The 22,598-nt window shown below is 50.1% G+C and overlaps 2 protein-coding genes across 2 annotated transcripts in view; both read left to right on the top strand.

Annotated features, from left to right (window-relative positions):
• LOC115608088 (aryl hydrocarbon receptor-like) overlaps positions 1-21,466 on the top strand; it is a 43,549-nt gene extending 22,083 nt beyond the window's left edge. The window contains exon 11 of the mRNA XM_030486284.1: positions 19,905-21,466. Coding sequence (XP_030342144.1) covers positions 19,905-19,925 — 21 coding nt within the window. The 3' untranslated portion in view covers positions 19,926-21,466. The remainder of the gene's footprint in view (positions 1-19,904) is intronic.
• LOC115608089 (aryl hydrocarbon receptor-like) lies at positions 1,247-16,136 on the top strand. The gene is given in 8 exon segments (XM_030486285.1): positions 1,247-2,294; positions 6,048-6,154; positions 9,779-9,902; positions 12,135-12,246; positions 12,249-12,336; positions 12,466-12,575; positions 14,410-14,573; positions 15,227-16,136. Coding segments are annotated over 6 exon segments (564 nt in total). The 5' UTR covers positions 1,247-2,294; positions 6,048-6,154; positions 9,779-9,872; the 3' UTR covers positions 15,287-16,136.
• Positions 21,467-22,598: the final 1,132 nt, after the last annotated feature.

Below are 22,598 nucleotides of genomic sequence, written 5' to 3'. Positions count from 1 at the left end.
TGAACCCATCACCCCTTGTCCTATCGCCACAGTCCCTGATTAGGAGTCCCTCTCCAGCATCCCTGTACCCCCCTTCAGACACTGGAAGCTGCTCTGAGGTCCTCACCCCATCCATCATCATCACCCCTTCCCACCCCCGGCCCCTCCTCTCCCGGGGCGGGGTCAGAGGCGGGGCCGCTTCCTCCCCATCTCCATGCGGGTCGGGATGCGGCGGCCGCAGCGTGCTCGGGCCGGGATGCGCTGAGCTCTCGGCCCCGCCATGTGCGTGGGGCGCAAGCGGAGGAAACCGGTGCCCCGGGCGTGAGTTAGCGGCGGGGGGACAAGAGGAAGGGTCCCGGGGAGGGCTAGGGAGGAGACACGACCGGTAACGCGGCTCTGCCTTGGCAGGGTGCGAGCGGGTCCGGCGGAAAGCGGCACGTCCAGCCCGTCCAAGCGGCACCGGCTGCCGTGGCTGCTGCCCTTCGCCGAGGAGGTGGTGGCCGGGCTGCACAAGCTGTCGGTCCAGCGCCTCAGCGCCGGCTACCTCCGTGCCAAGAGCTTCTTCAGCGCTAAGGAGCATCGCCGGCAGGAGCGTTATCCCCCTTCTTTACACCCTAAAACTCCTTTGCTTTCTCCTTCTCTCACGCTGCCTGTTCTCGCTTTGCAATCTCAAGCCGCAAGGCTTCGGGATGCATCGTGCCTGGGCAGAAGCAGAGCTCACACTTGTTTGGAATTAGAGGGATCTTGTTTGGAATTAGATGAAGTTGATTTTGTCTGTGGGTTCTTGGACAGGAGCAGGTAGCAGTGATTTGTGCAGCCAGGGTGGGAAGTTTCGCTGTTCAAGTGACTCTTCCTGTTATAACAGACTGGTGGAACACTCAGTGTGCTTACAATGCATAACAATTACCTGGTGTGTGGTTACATTGGATTTAGGAACTTTTTAAAATAGACTGTGTTAAAGGGACGTCTGCATTCCACTGGGCTATAATGGTTGCAATTAATAAAAGCCCACAGGAGGGTAATTCTTCCCTGTGAGGGTGCTGAGGCGCTGGCACAGGCTGCCCAGAGAAGCTGCGCTGCCCCATCCCTGGCAGTGTTCAAGGCCAGGTTGGACACAGGGGCTTGGAGCAACCTGCTCTAGTGGAAGGTGTCCCTGCCCGTGGCAGGGGATTGGAGCTGGGTGAGCTTTAAGGTCCCTTCCAACACAAACCAGGGATTCTGTGATTTAGGCAGCCCTGCATTTTCCTGGTGAAATCACAGTGGCTTGAGAATGCTCCATATGGCCTCAGAAAGACCTTAACTTCTCCTTTTAACTCCAAAGCATTGGATGTGTTGAATGCCAATGGATGTATTGAATTCCCACTCTCCTTTAAACTGTGCTTGTAGGATCAGCAAGTACATGAAACAACAAACAAATGGCCTCAGAGAGGAGTTGTTTGCCTTACAGCGTTAGGTCAATTTGTTTGACTGTATCAGCTGTGGTTTCCACACTGGTTTTGCCCTGGAAAGGAGCTCTGCTGCATTAGCCTTTGAAATGCTGAACGTGTGGCCTAAAACCCATCTGCTCTGAAGCGTAGGACCCCCTTCCACTAGAGCAGCTTGTTTATGGCTGGTCTTGTTACCCAGTGTCACACCAGAAGTTGCTTTGGGGCTTGTCATCCTCTCCAGTGGGGACTGTGCTGGGATGAAGGGTGACCATGGGATGACCCAGGGGGCCATGGTCCCAACTGCTCCGTGCATCCTGGGTTTGACATTCCCGCATCTCTGCCACAGTGGGTTACTTTGGGTTTGCATTGTGAGAAATGGGAATTCCAGGTTGCTGTAATTGAGTGGGGAGGAGGAAAAGCCTCATCGTTCGAGATGCAAACAGTGATTGCAGACCCAGCTGAGTCCCTTCTACAGCTCACCTGCAAAATCAAGTCACTTGAAATGACTTTATTCCATTCAGTGGGAATGCTGGAGTGATGCTGCTGTCTGACAAGCTGTGCTGGGCCTGGCATAAAGTCCACCTTAGGAAGGGATCCGAGGAGACAGTTTTAGCTGCTGAATGCTGACAAGTTCTGGGTGAGACTGGAGCAGAAAACAGGAGTGGTTTGGGGTGTTCCTGTGTTCATTGAAAGCAGCCAGAACTGTTCCACATGGGGAGAGATGTCCCATCAGGGACTCATAACGCCAGTGGTCCTGCCCATCCCACATCACATCCTCCTGGGTAAAGCAGCATTAACCCCAACAACCCAGCACCATTAACCTGGACTAGGAGGACCGAAAGGAACTGAAGTTGACTTCCACATGAAGAGTCCTATCCAAGCATCAGTGTGAGTTGATTTAAGGTCTTCTGCCTTCTCTTTTCCTCTCCAGGTCTCTCTTCCTCTATGGCAGTTCCCCCAAACGTCTTATTTCTTTATTCCCCCTTGGTAAGACAGATTCTAATCCTTGTTCAGCATCTCACCCTTCCTCTCTGCTCTGCGGGAGGCTCTTCCAGTACCTGTAGCTTGGTAGAGGTGCTGCAGTGCTGCCAATTCCCAAAGCTGAGGAGCCAGGCCCCCTTTTTCTCTCCTCCCTGATGCTGAGGACCACCTCTGGAGTGGCGAAGCAAAGCCAAGCAGCCTCCCTCCTGCCACCTTCTCCTCCCTCTCTCCTACCCCTTGTCCTGCTGTTGGGTGCCTGGTGCCACCATGCTGGGGTCTGCATGTCACATCACACCAGATGGGTGCTGGCAGCTTAGCCTGGTGGTGCCTGGTGAGCTGCTCCTCTCTAATCCTTCCTCCTTCCTCCCCTTGATGCTAGGGCTTGGCAAACACTGCTGGATCCCTGTTTCCTTTGCCTCCCTCTGGACAGGGGGAGAGAAGAAGGGAAGATGCTCCAGGGGAAGGTTTTGCCCTGCGTGGTGATTTGTGAGTAAAAAAGGAAGATGCTTTCAAGGCTACATGGCATATGGATAACATCCGTGTTGCTTGGTCCACTTAAAAGCCTGATGGGAAGTCAATTGGCAGACCTTAAAATGGGCAAGGGTTCTGTTTGGAGAAGTGTATGTCATGGTTTGTTCCTGCAGTGTGCTGGGAAGGTTGTCCAAGCTGTGCTTTTCATCAAGAGGTGCGTGTCTGAACCTCGCTGGAAGCCAGTAATGGGCTCATTCTGCTTCGAAATGGGGCTCCTTGGAGATGAAGATGAACCTTTACCTGTGTGCAGCATCCTCCTTAGAGACCTGGGCTTGCCAGCAGCCAAAGCATGGCCTCTGGCACCTCGGATGCCTCTGTGGCTGGGAGGAGAGGAGGAAAATACCCTGGCATGTCTTAAGGTCCTTTCCAACCATAACTGTGGTTCTGTGTATCATGGCGTGAGAAATTTTGGGCTCAAGATGTATTACACAGTCTGTCATCATGGATTGGAGGGTAGATGTAGCTTTCATTTTGGGCTGTATATGGGTTTGAGCTACACATGGTATGTTTTCTATGGAAGCTTAGTGTCATGTGTCCAAATCCAAAACAGTTTGCCTCTCCCATGGGTTTTAAAAGCTAACACTCCTGTGGGAATTGAGGATTTGGGGGTTTTCTGGGAGCCCTCTTAAAATCTCTGTAGAATCAATGCTGAGCTGAACCCTTTAAATGAATCCAGACACTTATTGTTGGAGCTGTGATGGCCCAAAAGCCTTTCAGATCGGAAAAGGGCTTTAAATTATATAGTTATTATAGACCATACAACCGTGGCCCCAAAATCTCTGCTTAGAGGTAAGGGCTTGAGGTTGGGATGTGTATTGATTGATGTGTGGTTGTTTAGAGGTGATTGATGTGTGGTTGTTTAGAGGTGATTGATGTTGCTCAATGGGTTCACTTTGCTCTCCCACCTCTCAAGCTGTTTGGCCATGTACTGCAGGGAAAGCCTAAGGGATGGTTTAAGAAAATAAAGCCTAGTCCTGTGACCATCCTGCTCTTTTCATTGCCTGGGTAATGAGCTGGCCTTGGAGGAACAGTTTAAGCCTTAGCCTTGTGACTTCCCTTAGGTAGGCGGTTTTCCTGCTGGGTGCATTCCTTGCCAAGTATTTCTCCCTAGCTCCCACAAGAGTAGCTGTAGGAAGGTGTTGAAGGACTCTCTGTGGCTGCTTGCTCTGCTGCTGACAAACAACTGTGGTCTCTCAAGCCCAGCATGGGAGCAGAGCAGGCAGGAAACCCCAGGTCAAGGTTTCAGACTGAAATGGTCTCTTCTCCCAAGGGACAAGGGATGGGACAAGAGGAAACGGCCTCAAGCTGCACCAGGGCAGGTTTAGATGGAGATGAGGAACAATTCCTTCCCCAGAGGGTGCTCAGGCATTGGAACAGGCTGCCCAGGGCAGTGCTGGAGTCACCGTCCCTGCAAGTGTTCACACCCCGTGTGGCCGAGGCCCTCAGTGCCATGGGTTAGTGGTGGCCTTGGCAGTGCTGGGAATGGTTGGACTTGATGATCCTAAAGGTCTTTTCCAACCTGGTTGATTCTGTGATGCACACCTAAAACTCCTGTTGGATGAGTGGTGGGAGTGAGAGAGTTCAAACCACTATTGATGGTGCAAGAAGAAGGGAAAGCCTGGCAGGTCCTTGTTGTCCTAGTTTAAACCTCTGCACGTGCTTCTCCCTTTGAGACCCAAGTGCCCTCAGTGATGCAAGGGAAAGCTACACGTAGTCCTTGCTTTTAAAAGTGCCATTAGATCTTTCAACAGGGCATCCATTATTCACCACGCGTGTTCACTGAAGGCAGCATATCCACACCATGAGGCAAGGGATAAATAATTCGTCTCTTCAGTGTGCTAATGGGGAGCTGTGGCAGGTAATTATGAAATGGGAAGTAAAACTGCAATGTCCATTATGAAGAAGCAAAAGGAAACTCAAGAAGTCTTTGCCACTTGCTAGCTGCCCAGAGAAGCTGTGGCTGCCCCATCCCTGGCAGTGTTCAAGGCCAGGTTGGACACAGGGGCTTGGAGCAACCTGCTCTAGTGGAAGGTGTCCCTGCCCGTGGCAGGGGGTTGGAACTGGATGAGCTTTAAGGTGCCTTCCAACCCAAACCAGTCTGGGATTCTATGATGCACACTGGGCCATTGAGCCCTACAGCAGAAAGCTTTCAGGGAGCATCATTACCAAAACATCTTTCCCTTTCCCCCCCCAACCTGCTCAGACTAACAATTGCCATGCAGAGTCCCTGCCATCACTTGCAGCTGAGTTCAGTGTTTTTTCACCTCCTTTAAATGATGCCAGCAGGGGTGGTGGCTTGAAGAGCCATGAAGCAGTTTGGTTTCCTTCTGCTGCTTCTCCTGCATGTGTGGGTTTGGGTCTGAGTTGTCTCATTTTCCTCCTTCACAGTCATCAGTTTGCTGATGTGGAGCTCTGTTCCCACGTGGAGGTTTTTCCATGTTGAGGGAAGGGGGCTGGGAGATATCCTCTCAAAAATGTTAATACCAGCTGGTTGGAGCAGTGATTTCTCAGGTCTGCAAAGCCCCAGCAGGTTCAGGAGTTCACTGGCAAACCTGGGAGCTGGCGAGGTGTCCCTTCAGCATCATGTGAAACAGCTTCCCAGGCTGGGATGGAGGAGAAAACCCACCCCCATGAGCCCCCCTAGTCCTCCTGCTTCCGTGGGGGTGACAGCATAGGGCCAGGCAGCAGGGACTTGGGGAGCCATGTGGGTGCCTAGTGCATGAGGAGCACCACGGTGCAGAAAGCATCCTCCTCCTATGGGGAGGAAAATGTGGGCAGGGAGCTCTTTCCTTGGAGATGGGGCTGGACAGGAGGAGATATTCTTCCTCTCACCTAAAAGGCGTTTTGTGGCAGAATAGCCTGTGGGACTTGATAGAAGCTTCTTTTCTTTTAACTGCATCTTTACTTGTAGGTTGTTGAAGGTCTGGGTGGAGAGAAGGGAAGGAAAGATGAGGGTCTGGTGAGCTGGGATGTTAAAATCACCTCTTTTGATGGGTGAAGCAAAGGGCTGACCACATCACAGCTTCCCCTGGCACAGCATTGTCTGGCTCTGCAGCCAGGTCCATGGTGGTGGTGGCGGCTTGTGTGTGTTACTGAAGCACTTAACTCCCTTCCCTTTGCTTTGTGCAGTGGCTCTAAAGAATCATGGTGCCAAAGAAGCTGAGAGGGATGGAGATCGTGGCAACAGACCAGCTTTGGGCTCAGCAGCGGCACCAGAGGGTGAGCTGCTCCTACAGGTTAGTGCTTCTCCCTGGCAGATGCCTTGAAGGGGTTTTTCCACCTGTGCCCTTTCCAGATCCTTGGAATTCTACCCAAAGAGTAGGTTGTTCCGTTACTGATTGCAGGATGTTTTGGTGAAGCAGTGATTTCACGTCGTATAGTTCATGGTGCTTGTGACTGAGCAGAGATTTAAGACCTCTTCAGGTCTCTGGGACAGGAAATGGTGCTTCTCTCCTTTTCCCATCCTGCCTGGAGGAACCCACCATCTGTAAATTGCCTGTGCGGAAGCAACACTGGATTTCTGAGCAGGGAGATTCAGCTCTTCTGCTTTATGCACCTTGTGTGTAAAATAGGTGTAATGCAGGAGCCAAGCAGAGCAAGATGTTTTCAGTGTGGTTTTCAATGTGGGCACATGGGTCCCGGCTCAAGGTTGTTGTCCAGACACTGGTAAAATCAAGGAAGAAAAAGCCATGGAAGTCTTCCCTGATTTTCAGGCAGTGATGAGTGACACTGAGGACACAGATAAGTGCTGATGGGCTATATGCTCAGCCCGTATACACAGGATATATGGAGAGATCGTGGTGTTTAGTGAGAGAAATGCTGAACCCAGGCTGGTTAATAACCAAAAACCTGGGGGGTTTCCACTGTGGATATAACACAACAGTGCTCAGGAGGGCTTGTTGGGGACTGATGTCCTGCTCATCATCTCCCAAAGTTTGATGCCACCCTTTTAGAAGTCCCAAGCTGGGTGTTAAAAGCTCTGGGTTTAGATTTACCCATCCCAGGGGTGTCTGTGTGATGCCAGATGTTGCAGGCGCTCAGGACCTGCCTCCATGCCCCAAGCAAATACTCCTCCTTGTTTGTAAAACTACTTCCACCTCTGACATCCCAACTTCCTTTGTCTCATCTCTTGGTTCATCCTCATCTTTCCCTTCCCCTCCACTAACTGTGGTTGGTCCTTTTCCACCAAGGCTGAGTCCAGCAATAATCTCAGCAGATGAAAGGCTCTTACACTGAGGTTAAGCATCGAAATCCTTCTCTAAAGGGACCAAGGCTGAGAAGCTCCTCTCGGGTGCATGGCAGTGCAGGTGGGCAGGGTATTGAGCCTGCCTGCTGGTCAGTGCAGTTTGGGAAGGACAGAGTGCTGCTGCGTGATGGAGCAATGCTTCTGAAGCTGCTCAAAGGGTTAAAGTGAGCTTGGCAGCACCAATTAACCTCTGCAGCAGATTCCCACACACTGAGATCAACCCCAGTAAATAGAGAGAGCGTCTGTGCCCAGAATAAAGGGAAGGAGAGGGGGGAGAAACACTGACCTGGACAATGAAACAGGAGTTGGCAGCAGCAGTAGCTGGACTTGGCTGAAATGACATGCTAGCTCCTAATTAATCCTGATGTCCATACATTAGGAAGCGGGGAAAGCAGGCTAGGGCTGGCTACTGTGGCTTCCCTGCCCGCAGCCAGGTTAGTGGTAAGGGATGGGTTTAGCTTTGGGCAACTATAGGGCTTCTGGGGTGAGCGCTGCAGGAGGACCCCTGTGTGACTAAAATGCATCCCAGATGCATGCGGCTGCAGACATCCCTTTCTATCCTGAACAGTGATGCTCAGTCCTTTTGCTGCCATGTGGTGCTTTGAAGGATGGTGCTGTGCAAGCTGGATGAGTGCCTTGCAGCAGGTTGTTGCTAGGTGTGAGTTTGGCTTGAATCATTTCTCTGACCAAAGGAAGAGGTAAAAAGGTACTCGGAGGTCAACCAGAGTGCTCAAACAAATTCTGTGGTTTCCCCCCCAAGCCCAGGGACCAGACTTAGCCCATTTTCAACTCTGCTTTGGAAGAAAACAGCTTCTCAGAAGTAGGATGTTTTCACTATGGTTTCAAAATCCAGATTCCTGTGTTAAAGCTTTCACCTTCTCTGTTGCCACTGTGGAAGGCCCCTTCCAATGCTGGGTTGGTCACCTTGATCAATGGGCAAAGGAGCAGGCAGTAGAAGCAACACCTTCCTTGGCCTTGCTCCTTTCCCATGGACAGCATCATGGTACTTTTCCCCAGGCCTCTCCTCTGGCACTTGGGGAGGACAGGAAGGATGCCAACAAGGCCAGGAGCTCAGCAGGTTCCTCCCAAACCAGCAGGATTATCCCCTACCACATGGACCAAGCAACAGCAGGGAATGCCCAGCCAATGCTAGCAGCATGCAGTGACCTGCAGTGGCTTTGCTCTCCACTGAACATCCCCCAGCTTTTCCAGCCTCGTGCTATCCTAAGCCATACACCTAAGCCAAGGCACTCCTGGGCTGTGGGGAGCATAGGAACTACATGTGGAGCCCCCCAGGTAGACATGAGCCATAGAATCAGCAAGGTTGAGAAAGACCTTTAAGAGCATCAAGGGAAGGAATTGTTCCTAATCTCCAGTCTAAACCTCCACTGGTGCAGCTTGAGGCCATCAGTCAATGTTTTGTCTCCTGCCTTATACCTTTCTCTTGGTGGCACAAGCTGGGACCAGCCAGGACATGGGTGACCCATATCCAAGCATAATGGAACTCTCTGTCCTGCTGGAAAAGGGCAATGTGAGTGCAGCATGTACCTCCTCTCCCATTGGCACTCAATGGCTTTGTGCTGGTGGTGACAGCAGAAGGATTGATATTCTACTCCTCACATACCATTTAGGACTATCTGGGGTTTCATCAGGTTGGTGGGACACATCTGACCCATTGTGGGGGGGTTTGCAGTGTGGGGGTGAAGAATAGCCCCAAGTTCCATGCAGGGAGGAAGCTCTGCAGTGACCACAGGCTCTTGGGAGATGGGTTGCATGGGGCTTCTCGTTGCTCATGTGAATTTTGACCTCATGATGCCAGATGTGGTCGCTGTGAAGTGTCAAAGCAGCTTCTCTAGCCCACAGATGCTGACAGGCTATGAGGTGCCTGGCCCCACTGTGTAATGCCATGGTGAGATCCCTGCCCAGTTTGCCTTTGGGCTCCAAACTCCTCTGAGTAATCCCTGGTAAATCCCATAAGGTTCCAATGCTTTACGTATCCATGCACCCAGGTAACCTGGAAGGCACTAGGTGAGATTTCTGCGGAAGTGGGACTTACCTGCAGTCCTTTACTTACCTACAGTGGTTTGGTGTTGCTCCCACACCAGCATTTAGGGTAGATGAGGACCTGGGCAGAGGGAGCAAGTCCCAGAGCAGATGAGTTGTTCTCTCAGGAACAGTGTAGGATGGGGTGGCTTTGTTGCTGTTTGGTTTCCAAACCCATGTTTTCATCTTCTCCCATAAGTCAGGACAGGGATGAGCATGTCAGAGTGGAGCTGTATTGCTGATGCTAGTGGCTCTTTAGGATGAATGGGGGTCTCTGGCCCAAAATAGGTGAGGAGTCCTTGGAGCTAGATGTGCTGTCCCCATCAGCATCAGCTCCGGTGGAGGGTGTCCAACCTCATTCAGCCAGGGACCTAGTTGAGCACCAACTCCAAGGGCTCATAGAATCACCTAAGAGCTCATCTCAATCTCCCCTCTGGCATGTTAAAGCCATTCCCTCTTGTCCTGTCCATACAGGCCCTGATGAAGAGTCCCTGATGACCAATTAGGGCTGTGACAGACTGGTTCCAGGTGGGGACAGGCTGCAGAGCTCACGCATTGCTTTCTCCCCTAGGCAGATGTCATGCACCAGCGCATCTTTGAGCTGATCCACACTGAGGACCATCCTGAATTCAAATGTAACCTGCACTGGGCCCTCCACTCACCCCATGCTCCCAAGGAGGAGCCTTCTCCAGCAGGTAAACACAGCCTGGGAGCCAGGCATCCTGATGGGCACAAGATGTGTAGCTCCCCATGGGGAGCCCATGTCCCTGGCACTGCTTGCCTGGGGCTTGTGTCCTTGTGGCTTCATCCAAACATTGTAGTTTCAGTGTAAAGGCTAGAAATAAAACCTGGGAGCTTCCCATATCAGAATGCAAGTGTGGATGGAGAAGAATCTGGCCAGTGTCTTAGTTAATCATGGCAATATTAAACAAGCCTTTGCCAACCTTTAAAAATGAAAATATGTTTATGCAGAACTGTAACCAAACCCCATTTTTTGGTGATAAGCTATAACGATATAAATATATATGTTATATATAGATAAGCTATAACCATTTAACTATATATAAGTTATATATATATAAGCTATAACCATATAACTATATATAAGCTATGAGTCAATTTACTAATGTCAGACTGTAGATTAGATACAACTTGCCAAAAATAACTATCAAAGCAGGTCACCACTGTGCATATGAGATGAAAGGCTGTATTAATCCTATTGTGGTCTTCTGTGTTGGTTGTATAAATTCATAGACTGTACGATCATTGCAATTTAGGACAAATTGAGTGTCTTTTTACTCTTAAATACTATCCTACCTTAGCTGACTGGTTGCCTGTGGCTGCTAATTTAAGAACACACACTTTTGATCTGGGCATTTGCTAGATCGATAGCCTATGTTCAAATTTGAGTTGAAAAAGCAATTTAGCCTTGTACTTGCTGTGTGCTGAAGCTGATCTGTTTAAATTTCATCGGCAATTTGGGATGAACCCACATGCTGATCTTAGCGTTCTGAGCTATGTACAAGTTAAAGGCGCATCTTCAATTTGCTTTCGACAAAACTCACAATGAAAAGAGCAGTGTTTTCATTACAGTGCTCAAGCTTTACTCTGTTGGCGATGTCGCTCCTTTGTCATCATCCCCTATAAGAATAAATACATGCTTATAGGTGGCGTTAACAAGGGACACAGAGTAGTTTACCACTACACACTCCCAGTAACACACACCAAAATCCCAAAGTTCCATCGCTTTCTGTAATCCTAACACCAACTGGACTAAAAATGATACCAAGTGGTCTGTAGTTGCTGTGCTGCATAAAAAAATCTTTGCCAGCTCTCATGCACCATGTGTATTGGGTAAAGGTTGGACTTGATGGTCTTAAAGGTCTTTTCCAGCCTGGTTGATTCTATGAGTCTGTGATTGTGGCTTTCTGTTGCTGTGCTCCGCAAACTGCTGCAGTGCCCAATGCCAGGGACCTCCAGCCCTTTGTAGGGCCCTCGCTGCGGAAGGGGGATCCTTGCTTGCTCCTCTCTCGGTCCCTTTCTCCCATAGAGGAGAAAGGTCTCAGCTCTTCTGCTGTCACCTATAAATGGGATCAGATTCCCCCTGAAAACTCCTCCTTTCTGGAAAGGAGCTTCCTGTGCCGCTTCCGCTGCTTCCTAGATAACTCCTCTGGCTTCCTGGTGAGTACAGACCCATGGTGTGCCCCTCGCAGCAGGAGAGGGGTGCAGGCTCACCCCGAGGGGTTCGTGCTGCTGCTGAAGCATAAAAGATGGCTTTGAAAGACCCGGTGCTCCCTTCTGCCATGTGCAGCACCCTTCTAGCTCAACAAAGGAGATATTGCTGCTGGTTTTCATAGGTTTAGGCTGTACCTACAACTTCTCCCTGCGGGTTTTTTTCCTCTCCTATCAAAGATGCTGGATCTTGAACAAAAGTGCTTTTCCTCCCCATGCTTGGCTGGGTTTATGTGCTAAAGGCGTGTCTTAGGACCAAGTAGGTGGTGTTCATCCCTCCTCCTTTCTGCTGCAAGTTAATGGGATTCTTATCTTCATAACCACCCTGTTTCCACCTCTCATCCCACCCTAGTTTGGAAACTCAATACAAAGAGGCCTGGCTGCCTCTTGTTTAGAAGCAATACTCTGATCCCTGGTGTGGTATAGCTCAGTTCAACTGCAGCACCCTGATGCCACTGTAGCATGTGCTGGGTCCTGCAACCACTGTGTATCTGAGCCCCAGCTTGCTCAGCACAGCATCCCTTTGGTCCTCTGTCTTATTTTAGTGGGATCAATGGAGTTGCAAGTGTCAAATCACAAGGGATGATGTGCCTCAGCTCTGCAGGGAGGTGGCTTGCTTCCCATGCAGCTCTCATCCCTCTCTTCTCTCTCCATCCCATTTTCTGTGTGGCACTGACCTTCTCCTCTCTTCCTAGGCTTTACACCTTCAAGGCAGGCTGAAATTCCTGTATGGGCAGAACAAACGGTCTGAAGATGAGTCTGCACTGCCACCCCAGCTCTCCCTCTTTACCATCTCCACCTCCTTCCAGCCCCATCCATCCTGCAGGTCCACGCCAAGAACATGATCTTCAGGACAAAGCACAAGCTAGACATCACCCCCTTGGCATGTGATGCCAAGTAAGCAGCAGAGCTCACTGGAGGGGTAATGCTGCAGGCTTCCAGCGGGCCATTCCATCCCGAGCCTGCCAGTGTGGTGTCCCACCTTGGCTCTGCCTCTGAGCTGGGTGCATTCTTGTTCTCTTGCAGGGGGAAGATAGTTTTGGGCTGCACCGAGGCGGAGCTGTGGATGTGTGGCATGGGGTACCAGTTTTTCCACGCCGCTGACATGCTGTACTGTGCTGAGAACCATGTCAGGAGTAAGAGTCCCTTCCCTGCTCGCTTGTGCACACCTCTGAGGCTGGTCTGTGGGGCTGGAACTATGGGCAGTTCCTACGGCTGCTGTGTTGAGCCCGGCAGCTCTTTCCCGATAGTATGCTTTGTGTTATGCTTTGCTGTGATGCTCTTGTTGCTCCAGGGAGCTGGGGGTAGAGTGAGGGGTATTTAGCTGTTGGTTTGATGAGAACCTGAACATGAGCTGCAGCATGCACTCATAGCCCAGAACCCCGCCATGTGCTGGGCTGCGTCCCCACAAGGTGAGCAGCGGGTCAAAAGAGGGGATCCTGCCCCTCTGCTCTGCTCTCATGAGACCCCACTTGCAGCACTGTGTGCAGTGCTGGTGTCCTCAGCATAAGAAGTACATGGAGCTGTTGGAGCAAGTCCCGAGGAGGCCACGAGGATGATCAGGGGCTGGAGCACCTCCTGTGTGGGGACAGGCTGAGAACATTGGGGCTGTTCAGCCTGGAGAAGAGAAGCTGCGTGGAGACCTCAGAGCAGCTTCCAGTGTCTGAAGGGGGCTACAAGGATGCAGAGAGGGACTCTTCATCAGGGACTGTAGTGATAGGACAAGGGGTGATGGGTTCAAACTGAAACAGGGGAAGTTCAGGTGAGCTCTGAGGCAGAAGTTGTTCCCTGTGAGGGTGCTGAGGCGCTGGCACAGACTTTTCCCAGAGAAGCTGTGGCTGCCCCATCCCTGGCAGTGTTCAAGGCCAGGTTGGACACAGGGGCTTGGAGCAACCTGCTCTAGTGTGAGGTGTCCCTGCCTGTGGCAGGGGGTTGGAACTGGATGATCTTAAGGTCCTTTCCAACACAAACCATCCTATGATTCTATGTGTGGGCAATCACGCCATCGCCAAATACCCTGATGGGTTTTAACTCTTCCTTGCTACTTGTTTCCACAGCCCCAAGAGCTTCCCAGCAGCTAAAGCGACCTAAGGAGGACTGCAGCCTGCCTGGGTTTGTTACCAGGGCAATGGGTTTTACTCAACCGCAGCATCATTTTGTCAAGTGCTGTGTTTCTGTTCAGGTCCATGGAGGAAAAGCCATCATCTCTGCAGCAGGAGCTGCCCCCTGCTCCCCAAGGAGACCAGCACATCCATAATTCATGCCTCTCCTCACACCAGCTGCTGCTTGTCCTCCCCTGGGCCCTTATGGCAATGATTTTCAATGCACTGGGCCAGCCCAGGGACTCTGGCTGAAGCAAAAGGTCTCCTGTGAGCTGCAGCAAAGGAGAAGCCACCATTCACGTGGCTCTTCCTCTGTGCCTGGCCCTGCTGTTGACTCTGCTGTGTGCTTGTGGGCAGCTAAATATACATGGATCCAAGAGGATTCATGGATTCCAAGGGCTGGAGCAGCTCTGCTCTGGAGCCAGGCTGAGAGAGCTGGGCTGGGTCAGCCTGGAGAAGAGAAGGCTCCTGAAGGGGAGACCTTAGAGCAGCTAGCTTATTGTTAGTCAAGTTAATGCTTGAACAACCCAAGCAAAGACTTACTCAAGTCCACTTACGGTCCAGTCGGATGCCTTGCCGGCACTGAAGAAAAACACCTTGCATGGGGAGATGGAGGTGGGTGGCACAGAGGGGCTGAGCCTGGGTGATGAGCCCTCTCAAGGAACATCCCTTCACCCACAGCAGGGGCTGTGTCTGACCTGGGCATGATGCTGAGAACGTTGGGGCTCTCTTCATACCCTGCTGGGTTATAACTGGGGACAGCACAGATTTAGCGCTTGTAATGGCACACACATGGGGCAGGAGGAGAGCAAAGTGGGTTTATGTTTTCCTTCATGTCTTTACCTTCATGCCCACCGCTTCTCTGCAGTGAATCCCAGCCTGCAGCAAAAGGAGGCTCCTGGCTTGAGCCCACTGGGAGAGGTGACATCTGATGCTGCCTGCATCCACGAGGCTGAAAGCTCTGGTCCCCTAACAGCATCACAGAGGCCGGGAGCAGATGTCTCCCAGGGCCCAAAGGCAGCAGAGAGCAAGGTAAATATTGCTATAAAAGCTCAAGCTGGTGTTTGCCCACACCACCTACGTGCACCATCCATTATACATGGGGTCTGGAGCCGGGAGCAGTAGAGCAGAATGCTTGCTGATGGTTCATGCATTAAATAGAGATGAAGGAGGACATGGGGAGGTGGTGTTTGTTCACGTCTGGCCCATGTCCTTTTAGCTGGCTGCGGCTCAGTGCCAGAGCATACTGAGTACCTGTGGTGGGTGAAAAGAGAGCTATGGGTTGGTGCTGCTTGTGGAACACCTCTAACAGTGGGTGTAAAGTTATCTACTTAATTAACTAACTGGGGAGCAGCTGAGACACCTTTGGTTTAGCTAATTAAAGTGCTGTGGTTTAAATCATAGAATCCCAGACTGGTTTGGGTTGGAAAGGACCTTAACATCATCCAGTTCCAACCCTTCTGCCATGGGCGGGGATGCTTCACACTAGACCATGTCACCCAAGGCTCTGTCCAACCTGGCCTTGAACACTGCCAGGGATGGAGCATTTACCACTTCTTTGGGCAGCCTGTGCCAGTGTCTCAGCACCCTCACAGGGAAGAACTTTTCCTTATACCCAACCTTATCTTATATCTAATTAAAAGGAAACAACTTGGAAGAACTGTAAAGTCTCTTCTAATATGCAGGAGCTTCGGAACATCTGGAACGTGCAATGCTTTGGGCCCAATCCTGAGTTCAGTGGCTAGCCAGGTACACAGCCTTCTGTGCCCATGATCTTCACACACAATGGGCTTTAGATGCAAGGCACTTGTCCGAAGAAATATATTTATGTATCCTTTGGATAGGTCCAAGGACTTTCCAAGCCTGGCTTGTGATATAAAGAATGAGGGATCATCTCAGTCATCATCCAGCTCACTTCTAGAAGGTACTTTTGAATAATGGGATTGTTGTTGCTGTTATATTATTATCATGATGATGATTCTTTTCTGGACCAAAGGAAGTTGGGCTTGGATGGGCTGAAACTTGTATTTGAGCTCATTTGTGGAGCATAACAGACACATTGGCTGGACTCTTCTGAGGCTCTCTCTGTATTACAGTGGTCCCATGTGGTTCAGTTCATTCCCAAAGGGTGATCAGCCAGATCAGCTTTACCTCTGCAGAACAGCCTCTGCAGGAACAGGCTTCTCCTTCCCCACCCCTGGAGAAGGAGGAAGGTTTATAGGTCTGATCCTGCCTTTCAAGTATTTGCCTGCAGTTTTGGAGTTGTTTTCCCGAGCTGTCCATATTCCTGCCAGTGGCTGACTCCAGGGAATCTCTTTACCAGTGCAGGCACGAAAGGAGCACTAGGAAAGGAACAGGCTAAGCATTACCGTGCTGCCTGCGCCCCTGTGGAGGTAATCTCGTAGTTATTTTAGACTCCAGCTGGGAAGCAACTCTGATCCCAGCTTTTGCAATATCCTGCCAAGCCCATGCTCCAAATCTTGCTGCCTGTGAGCAAGGCAGACCATGCAGTGAGAGGCTGCCAGCGTCAACCTGGAGAGAGGCTTTGGACAAGGGCCTGTAGCGACAGGACAAGGGGAATGGCTTTAACCTGCCAGAGGGGAGATTGAGATGAGCTCTTAGGCAGAAGCTCTTCCCTGTGAGGGTGCTGAGGCGCTGGCACAGACTTTTCCCAGAGAAGCTGTGGCTGCCCCATCCCTGGCAGTGTTCAAGGCCGGGTTGGACACAGGGGCTTGGAGCAACCTGCTCTAGTGGAAGGTGTCCCTGCCCGTGGCAGGGGGTTGGGACTGGATGAGCTTTAAGGTCCCTTCAACCCAAACCAGTCTGGGATTCTGTGATATGCAGATTCAAAGACAAATGCTGATGTGAGGAGTTTCTTGCTCACCGAAACCCTCCTTCACAAACTTGGAAGCACCCTTTCATGGGAGATGCTTCTTACCAGGATTGACAGCGAAAATAGACAACATTTTAGGGCTTTCTTGTGCTAATAATAATAACATGTGGCGGAGCTGGTTCAGTTCCTAAATCTGTATGAACACAAGCAAAACCCAGCAGCCTTGTCTCTGTGTTTCACTTAGTTCCTTCACGCACAGGCTGTTCAAAGGGGTCTAGCATCACTAGACATGCAGGCCGGGTGGCATTTGAGCACCTTCTGCTTGCTTTTGATCTGTTTCCTGGAAATACATGAGAAGGGTGCAGAGAAGCTCAAACCTGAGCTCCTCACTGTTCATCAGCAGCAATGGCTGCTCCTTCAGCAGTATTTCTGTACCCTCTTTAGGTGTGGAGTAAATGACAAGCTTGTGATGGGATGTCCCAGTTGTAGATTGTATCTCCTGGGCACACTGGCTACTCAAAGCATGCTTTGAGGGGTATTAAACCTCATTGATATCCTAAATGATGCTCCTTGAGCAGCAATGAAACAACTTGCAATGGGTGCTGATCCTCAGATTCCACAAGAATTCAGATCTTTGCCCAGTTTTGAGTGGATTGTGCTTTGATTTGGTGGGTTCTCAGGGCTAGATCAAGAAAGACTACTTGGAGTTTGGTTTTCCTGGTTTTCAGGATGAAGAAGCAGAACTGATATGGGGGGAAAGGGAAGGTGGAAAGCACTTGCTTTAAGGCAAGCTTTGCCTTCCTAGCCAATTCGTTTAAGCAAGAGAAGTGTCTACATCCCTAGAAATACACTAAGTGTGGCTCTAGGGGACATTGTGGAGACCAATCACTGTGAAAATGCAGATTGCAGGGGAAGCCTTATGCACTGTGACAATTTAAAGTACCCCTGAAGGGCAATCGCTCAGGCAGAAGCATGCTTTATCTGAAGCATATTATGAATGAGACAGGAGGACAATTTGTTTGCTGAGATGGGCAGTGGATCAATTCAGCGGAGCAGAGGGCATGGAGCAAGTCAATCTGCAAAAGGGCAAAACACAGAGGAGGTGGCTACGTCCTGGTGTCCTCTGTGATGGAGTTGAGGAGCTGCGTTTCAGCATCCCGTGTGGCTTGTGGCATCCCTAGATGCATGCGGAGACTTGCCTGCCCCAAGAAGGAGGCTCACCGTTGTGTGCTGGGGCCACCAAAAGCATTGTGCACCCATTCCAGAGGCATTGGGGCATCCTCTTAGCTCTGCTCTTCCTCTTGGTTTATCCTTATCATGGGGAGTGTGTTTGGACAGTGCTGGCAGTCAGCTGCTCTGGTCCAGGACCTGCTCTTCGTGTGGTTACAGCTCACTTAGGACACACCATTATCTGCATGTATATACTGGGAAACCAAACCCTACTCATTTACAGAGCAGGAGAACTGAATGGTGCAAGTCCATTTGGATGACCTGAAGGACCAAATACATCCTGATGAGTTTTGAGAAGCAATGAATCCAGCTGAGGGCCCGTAAGTTAATTGGAGTATGACGTAGATAGGAAACCATTTCACTGTCCGCTGGATGGTGTGCAACCTAGGATGGCCTAGGAGCTCTTCATGTATAGGCAAACCCACCCGTGATGACCAAAGGGATATTCCATACCATGTGATGTCATGCTCAGCAATAAACGAGCAGGAATAAATAAAGGAGGAGGAAGGGAGAATGTTCGTGATGATGGTTTTTGTCTTCCCAAGCAACTCTCATGCTAAGGCCCTGCTTCCCAAGCAGTAGCTGATATCAGCCTGCTGACGCGAATCATGGAATCATAGAATGGTTTGGGTTGGAAGGGGCCTTAAAGATCATCTAGGAAATAGAGATGGAATTCCTCTTTTTGCTTTGCTTATGCATGAAAATTTCTTTTCCCTGTTAAGCTCTTATTACCTTAACCCACAAGTCTTCCCACCTTCCTTCTGTTGTCCTCCTACACTGTGGCTGCCCCATCCCTGGCAGTGTTCAAGGCCAGGTTGGACACAGGGGCTTGGAGCAACCTGCTCTAGTGGAAGGTGTCCCTGCCCGTGGCAGGGGGTTGGAGCTGGAGGAGCTTTAAGGTCCCTTCCAACACAAACCAGGCTGGGATTCTATGATTAATATGTACCCTCAAAACCTCTCTGCTGAGTGAGCAGAAAACTTCTTCAGAACTATTGAGAAGCCTGGTAACAACCTTCTAGAGTCCTTGGGTTTTCCCTCTCTATTGGTCCTTGTGTCGTTGAGAGCAGCAGGCTTCAGCTCAGTCCTGAAATGCAAACAGCACAGCAGTTCTAGCAACAGCCTTTCCTCTCTCTAAAGTGGCTATCACAGCACTTAATGAACTGTGACATGGGCAAGTCTCTTTGTCTATACAAAATCCTGGGCAAAGAGCTGCCAGAGGCAATTACGGGCTTTATGAATAACCTTGTCAGCCAGTTGGTTGCTCTGCTTGTGTGGGTTTAGTTGCAGCCTGTCCTGACACACGGTGGTGTTGATGGCAGCGATGCCAGACACTGCACTTCAAGGTGGAGGAGATGGAAGGATTGCCCTGAGCCTGCTGCTTGGCAGTGTTCAAGGTCAGACGGGGCTTGGAGCAACCTGCTCTAGTGGAAGGTGTCCCTGCCCGTGGCAGGGGGTTGGAACTGGATGAGCTTTATGGTCCCTTCCAACCCAGAGCAGGCTGGGATTCTAATGAAGCAAAGTTTTTCATTGCAAAATATCTGGCTGGAAAAATAAAGGCAGTTGCACCTGGAGCCAAGCCAAATGAACTCAACCTGATAATTTTACAGCAGCCTCGGTGGGACTATGACTTCTACCAAGTACCAACTTATTTTCTCTCCTCCTATTGTCTAACTCCTGGGGAAGGAACACAGCTGATAGCCCTGAGATAAGTGGTTCACTGAGAGGATTAATCCCAGGTTCCTTCCTTGCTAACTTTCTTCACTTCATAGAATCACAGAATCCCAGCCTGGTTTATGTTGGAAGGGACCTTAAAGCTCCTCCAGCTCCAACCCCCTGCCATGGGCAAGGACACCTTCCACTAGAGCAGGTTGCTCCAAGCCCCATCTGACCTTGAACACTGCCAAGCAGTAGGCTCGGGGCAATCCTTCCATCTCCTCCAGGTTGCTCCAAGCCCCTGTGTCCAACCTGGCCTTGAACACTGCCAGGGATGGGGCAGCCACAGCTTCTCTGGGAAAAGTCTGTGCCAGCGCCTCAGCACCCTCACAGGGAAGAGTTTCTGCCTAAGAGCTCATCGCAGTCTCCCTTCTGGCAGGTTAAAGCCATTCCCCCTTGTCCTGTCCCTACAGGCCCTTGTCCGAAGCCCCTCTCCAGGTTTCTTCTAGCCCCTTTAGGCACTAAGGCTCTAAGGTCTCCCCTTACTTTCCTCCAGGCCACACAGTGATGAGCTAAACAGAGCAACTCTCCAAATACAAGTGATTTGATGACAAGAGTATGAATTTAGAGGATGTTTTGCCCTACAGACCACCCATTGGAGATCCTGAGAAGTAAGACATGCATTGACAAGTCAGATATCATCCCAGACATCAACCGTGTCCAGTGCACACATGGAAACCAGGGTGAGCTGCTTGCATTTTACAGACCAAAGAGATGCTCCTCTTGGTCTGCAGGCAGGTCCCTCACTGCGTCAGACAGACCATGGAGGCGTTAGCTGGCATGAAGAACAAGACAGACTCACAAAGCTTATCCATGAAGGTCCAAGGGCCAACGCTGCATATTGGTGACCTGTTCCAGAAACACACAGAGAGCAACATGGCAACACATTTGCTGTCCAAGTCAAGCGTTCCCTGCAGCACGTGGGGATGCCAATTCGTGTATTAACAAGCAAGCACCGACCCAAGCACTTCACATTTGATTTATTTCCTTAAATCTACTCCAAAGTTAGGCTTTACCCTATGGAAAAGTGTTTTGTTGTGGCTTTCTGAACCTTTTGCTTCCATTTCACCCGATACTGATGTGAATGGGTGGCTGTGGTACTCTCACATCTGCTTGGATTTGATGGGAACAAAGCATTGTGGTGCTTTTGAGCCACAGCCGGGGACTTATTCTGGGGGTGGCAGAACCCTCTGTTTGCCATATCTGTTGAGCAGGGAAGATTCTGACTTGCAACTAATGCTTTGCTTTCTGTGTTTGGAAGAGATTTATGCACAGGGCTGTGAAAAAACAATCAGAAAGGAAACTGGGTGTCCAATCCATAAATGTTCAATGAAGAGTTTCTTGTTTCCAGGGAAAATGCTGGCATTTTTGTCAAAATCAATGTTTAAACCAATTGTTGTTTGTTAAAGGAAGCTGTTCTGGCTTTCAATCCAGAATCTGAGCTTTACTTATGATCTCTTCTAGCTCCTATGTCCTACCCATTGTATTTTTGCTTTTTATGGGGTTTTATCCTTTGTTCCTGCAGAAGTGTTTCTTCCACCTCTAGGAAAGGTCTCAATGCTTGCTCTTGTATTTTCCTTGTCCTGTTTCCTAGGCTCCTTTTTAGACAGATGTGTTTGTTTGAAATTCCAAGTAATGCATCTTTCCACCTTAGGAATTACAACTGAGTCCAAGTGAATTAAAGCAGGGATTGCCAGACATCTCTGCCTTGCTGGAGCTGGGATGTCAGAAGGGTTGGTCACTGTAGGAAGGCTGTTTCCCTTGAGTTGTTCCCATTTGCCAGGGAAGACACAAGGCATGGTGTGACCATGGTGTTCTCATGTACGTGTCTTAATGAAATCTCTCACAGTCTATGGAATGTGGGCAGTTTGATACTGGCTGGTTGCTTTTTCCCCATGAGGGAAATAGCCACATTCTCCCTGATGTTGCTCTGGAAGAGCCTTGGATCTTTGAGCAGGCTCATGAATAAAACATGGTGTTCCATGAAGCATAGGAGCTATTCTTCAGAGGCCTTGTATGGGGAAATCAGATGCATATGGCTTTGCTGGAGCTTTAAGCTCACAGCCAGAAGGGACATGTCTAAGCACTGCCACTGTAAACACTAATAGCCTAGGGCTGGTGATGGGGACACTGGATATGGGACTTGGGAGAAATAAAACTAGATAGATCGATGTGTATTGGCCAGCACACAACACTGCAGGTCAACCATAGCAATTGGGAAGCGCTCCAGTGCAATCCAGTGTACCAAGGCCCCAGTCCACCCCATGCAGGCAGAGGCCATAACCAGCACACAGGCAGATCCAGTGGAGGAGAGAAGGAGAGGACAAAGGCTCTTCTTACGCTTCCCAGAGCAACAGCATGGAGAAGACAAACTGAGTAAGGGAAAGCCTAGATATCTAGATAACTTGCCCCAGCCATGTTCCTTTGAGGGCAACATGGCTACAAGCTCAAAGAGGGTAGATTTAGATTAGATATTAGGAAAAAACTCTTCACCACCATAGTTCAGGCACTAAGAACTATGGTGGTGAAGAGAAGGGCCCTGACAGTGATGGTTAGAGACTCACTGCGCAGTAAATGCAGTAAAAGATGTTCCCTTGCACTGTGTTAGTGCAAGATCCTTATGCTCATGTGGGTTTCCACAGTTCTTCAGGAAGAGTGTGATTACATCAGGGCAAAAAGGCAAAAGAGAGCTCCAAGATGCATACAGCTCTTCTTCTCTTCTGTTTAAAGGCTGACTAAAGAGGAGGTGGCCCTTCTCCAGGTCCAGTGTCCTCCTTAAAGCCATGGTTGAGGAGCACCTTAAGAAGCAGCCATGAAAGCAAACAGGATGCTGCCCTCTTAGAAAGAGGGGAATGGTGTGAGCTGTTCATAGCATCTTCCTCTGACTTGATGAGACAGCAGAGCACTCAGGAAGACAAGTATAGGCAAAAATTACTGCTTCCATCTCCCTCAGCCCATTCCCTCCAGCTCCAGCTGAGACACACCAGCTGGAATTCACCGACTATCCAATCCATATCAGTCTGTCAGTGATTTGAGCAACTTGATCTAGTGGAAGGTGTCCCTGCTCATGGCAGAGGGTTGGAACTAGATCTTTAAGGTCCCTTTCAACCCAAACCATTCTATGATTTCTATGACTACGTTGGGTCTGGGAAAAGGATCCATTCTCAACACTGTCTAAGCTGGAAATGAACCCTGGAAACAACTCAAAAAGTAAGGAAACAGCTCAAAAAGTAAGTAAACACCTCACTGATGGGCCCTTCTTCTGCCTGTTCCTTTCAGCA

The sequence above is a fragment of the Strigops habroptila genome, chromosome 5, assembly GCF_004027225.2.
Source record: "Strigops habroptila isolate Jane chromosome 5, bStrHab1.2.pri, whole genome shotgun sequence".
NCBI classification, from domain to species: Eukaryota; Metazoa; Chordata; class Aves; order Psittaciformes; family Psittacidae; genus Strigops; species Strigops habroptila.
The sequence above is the reverse complement of the archived record's forward strand: the minus strand, read 5'-3'. Positions and strand labels throughout refer to the sequence as shown.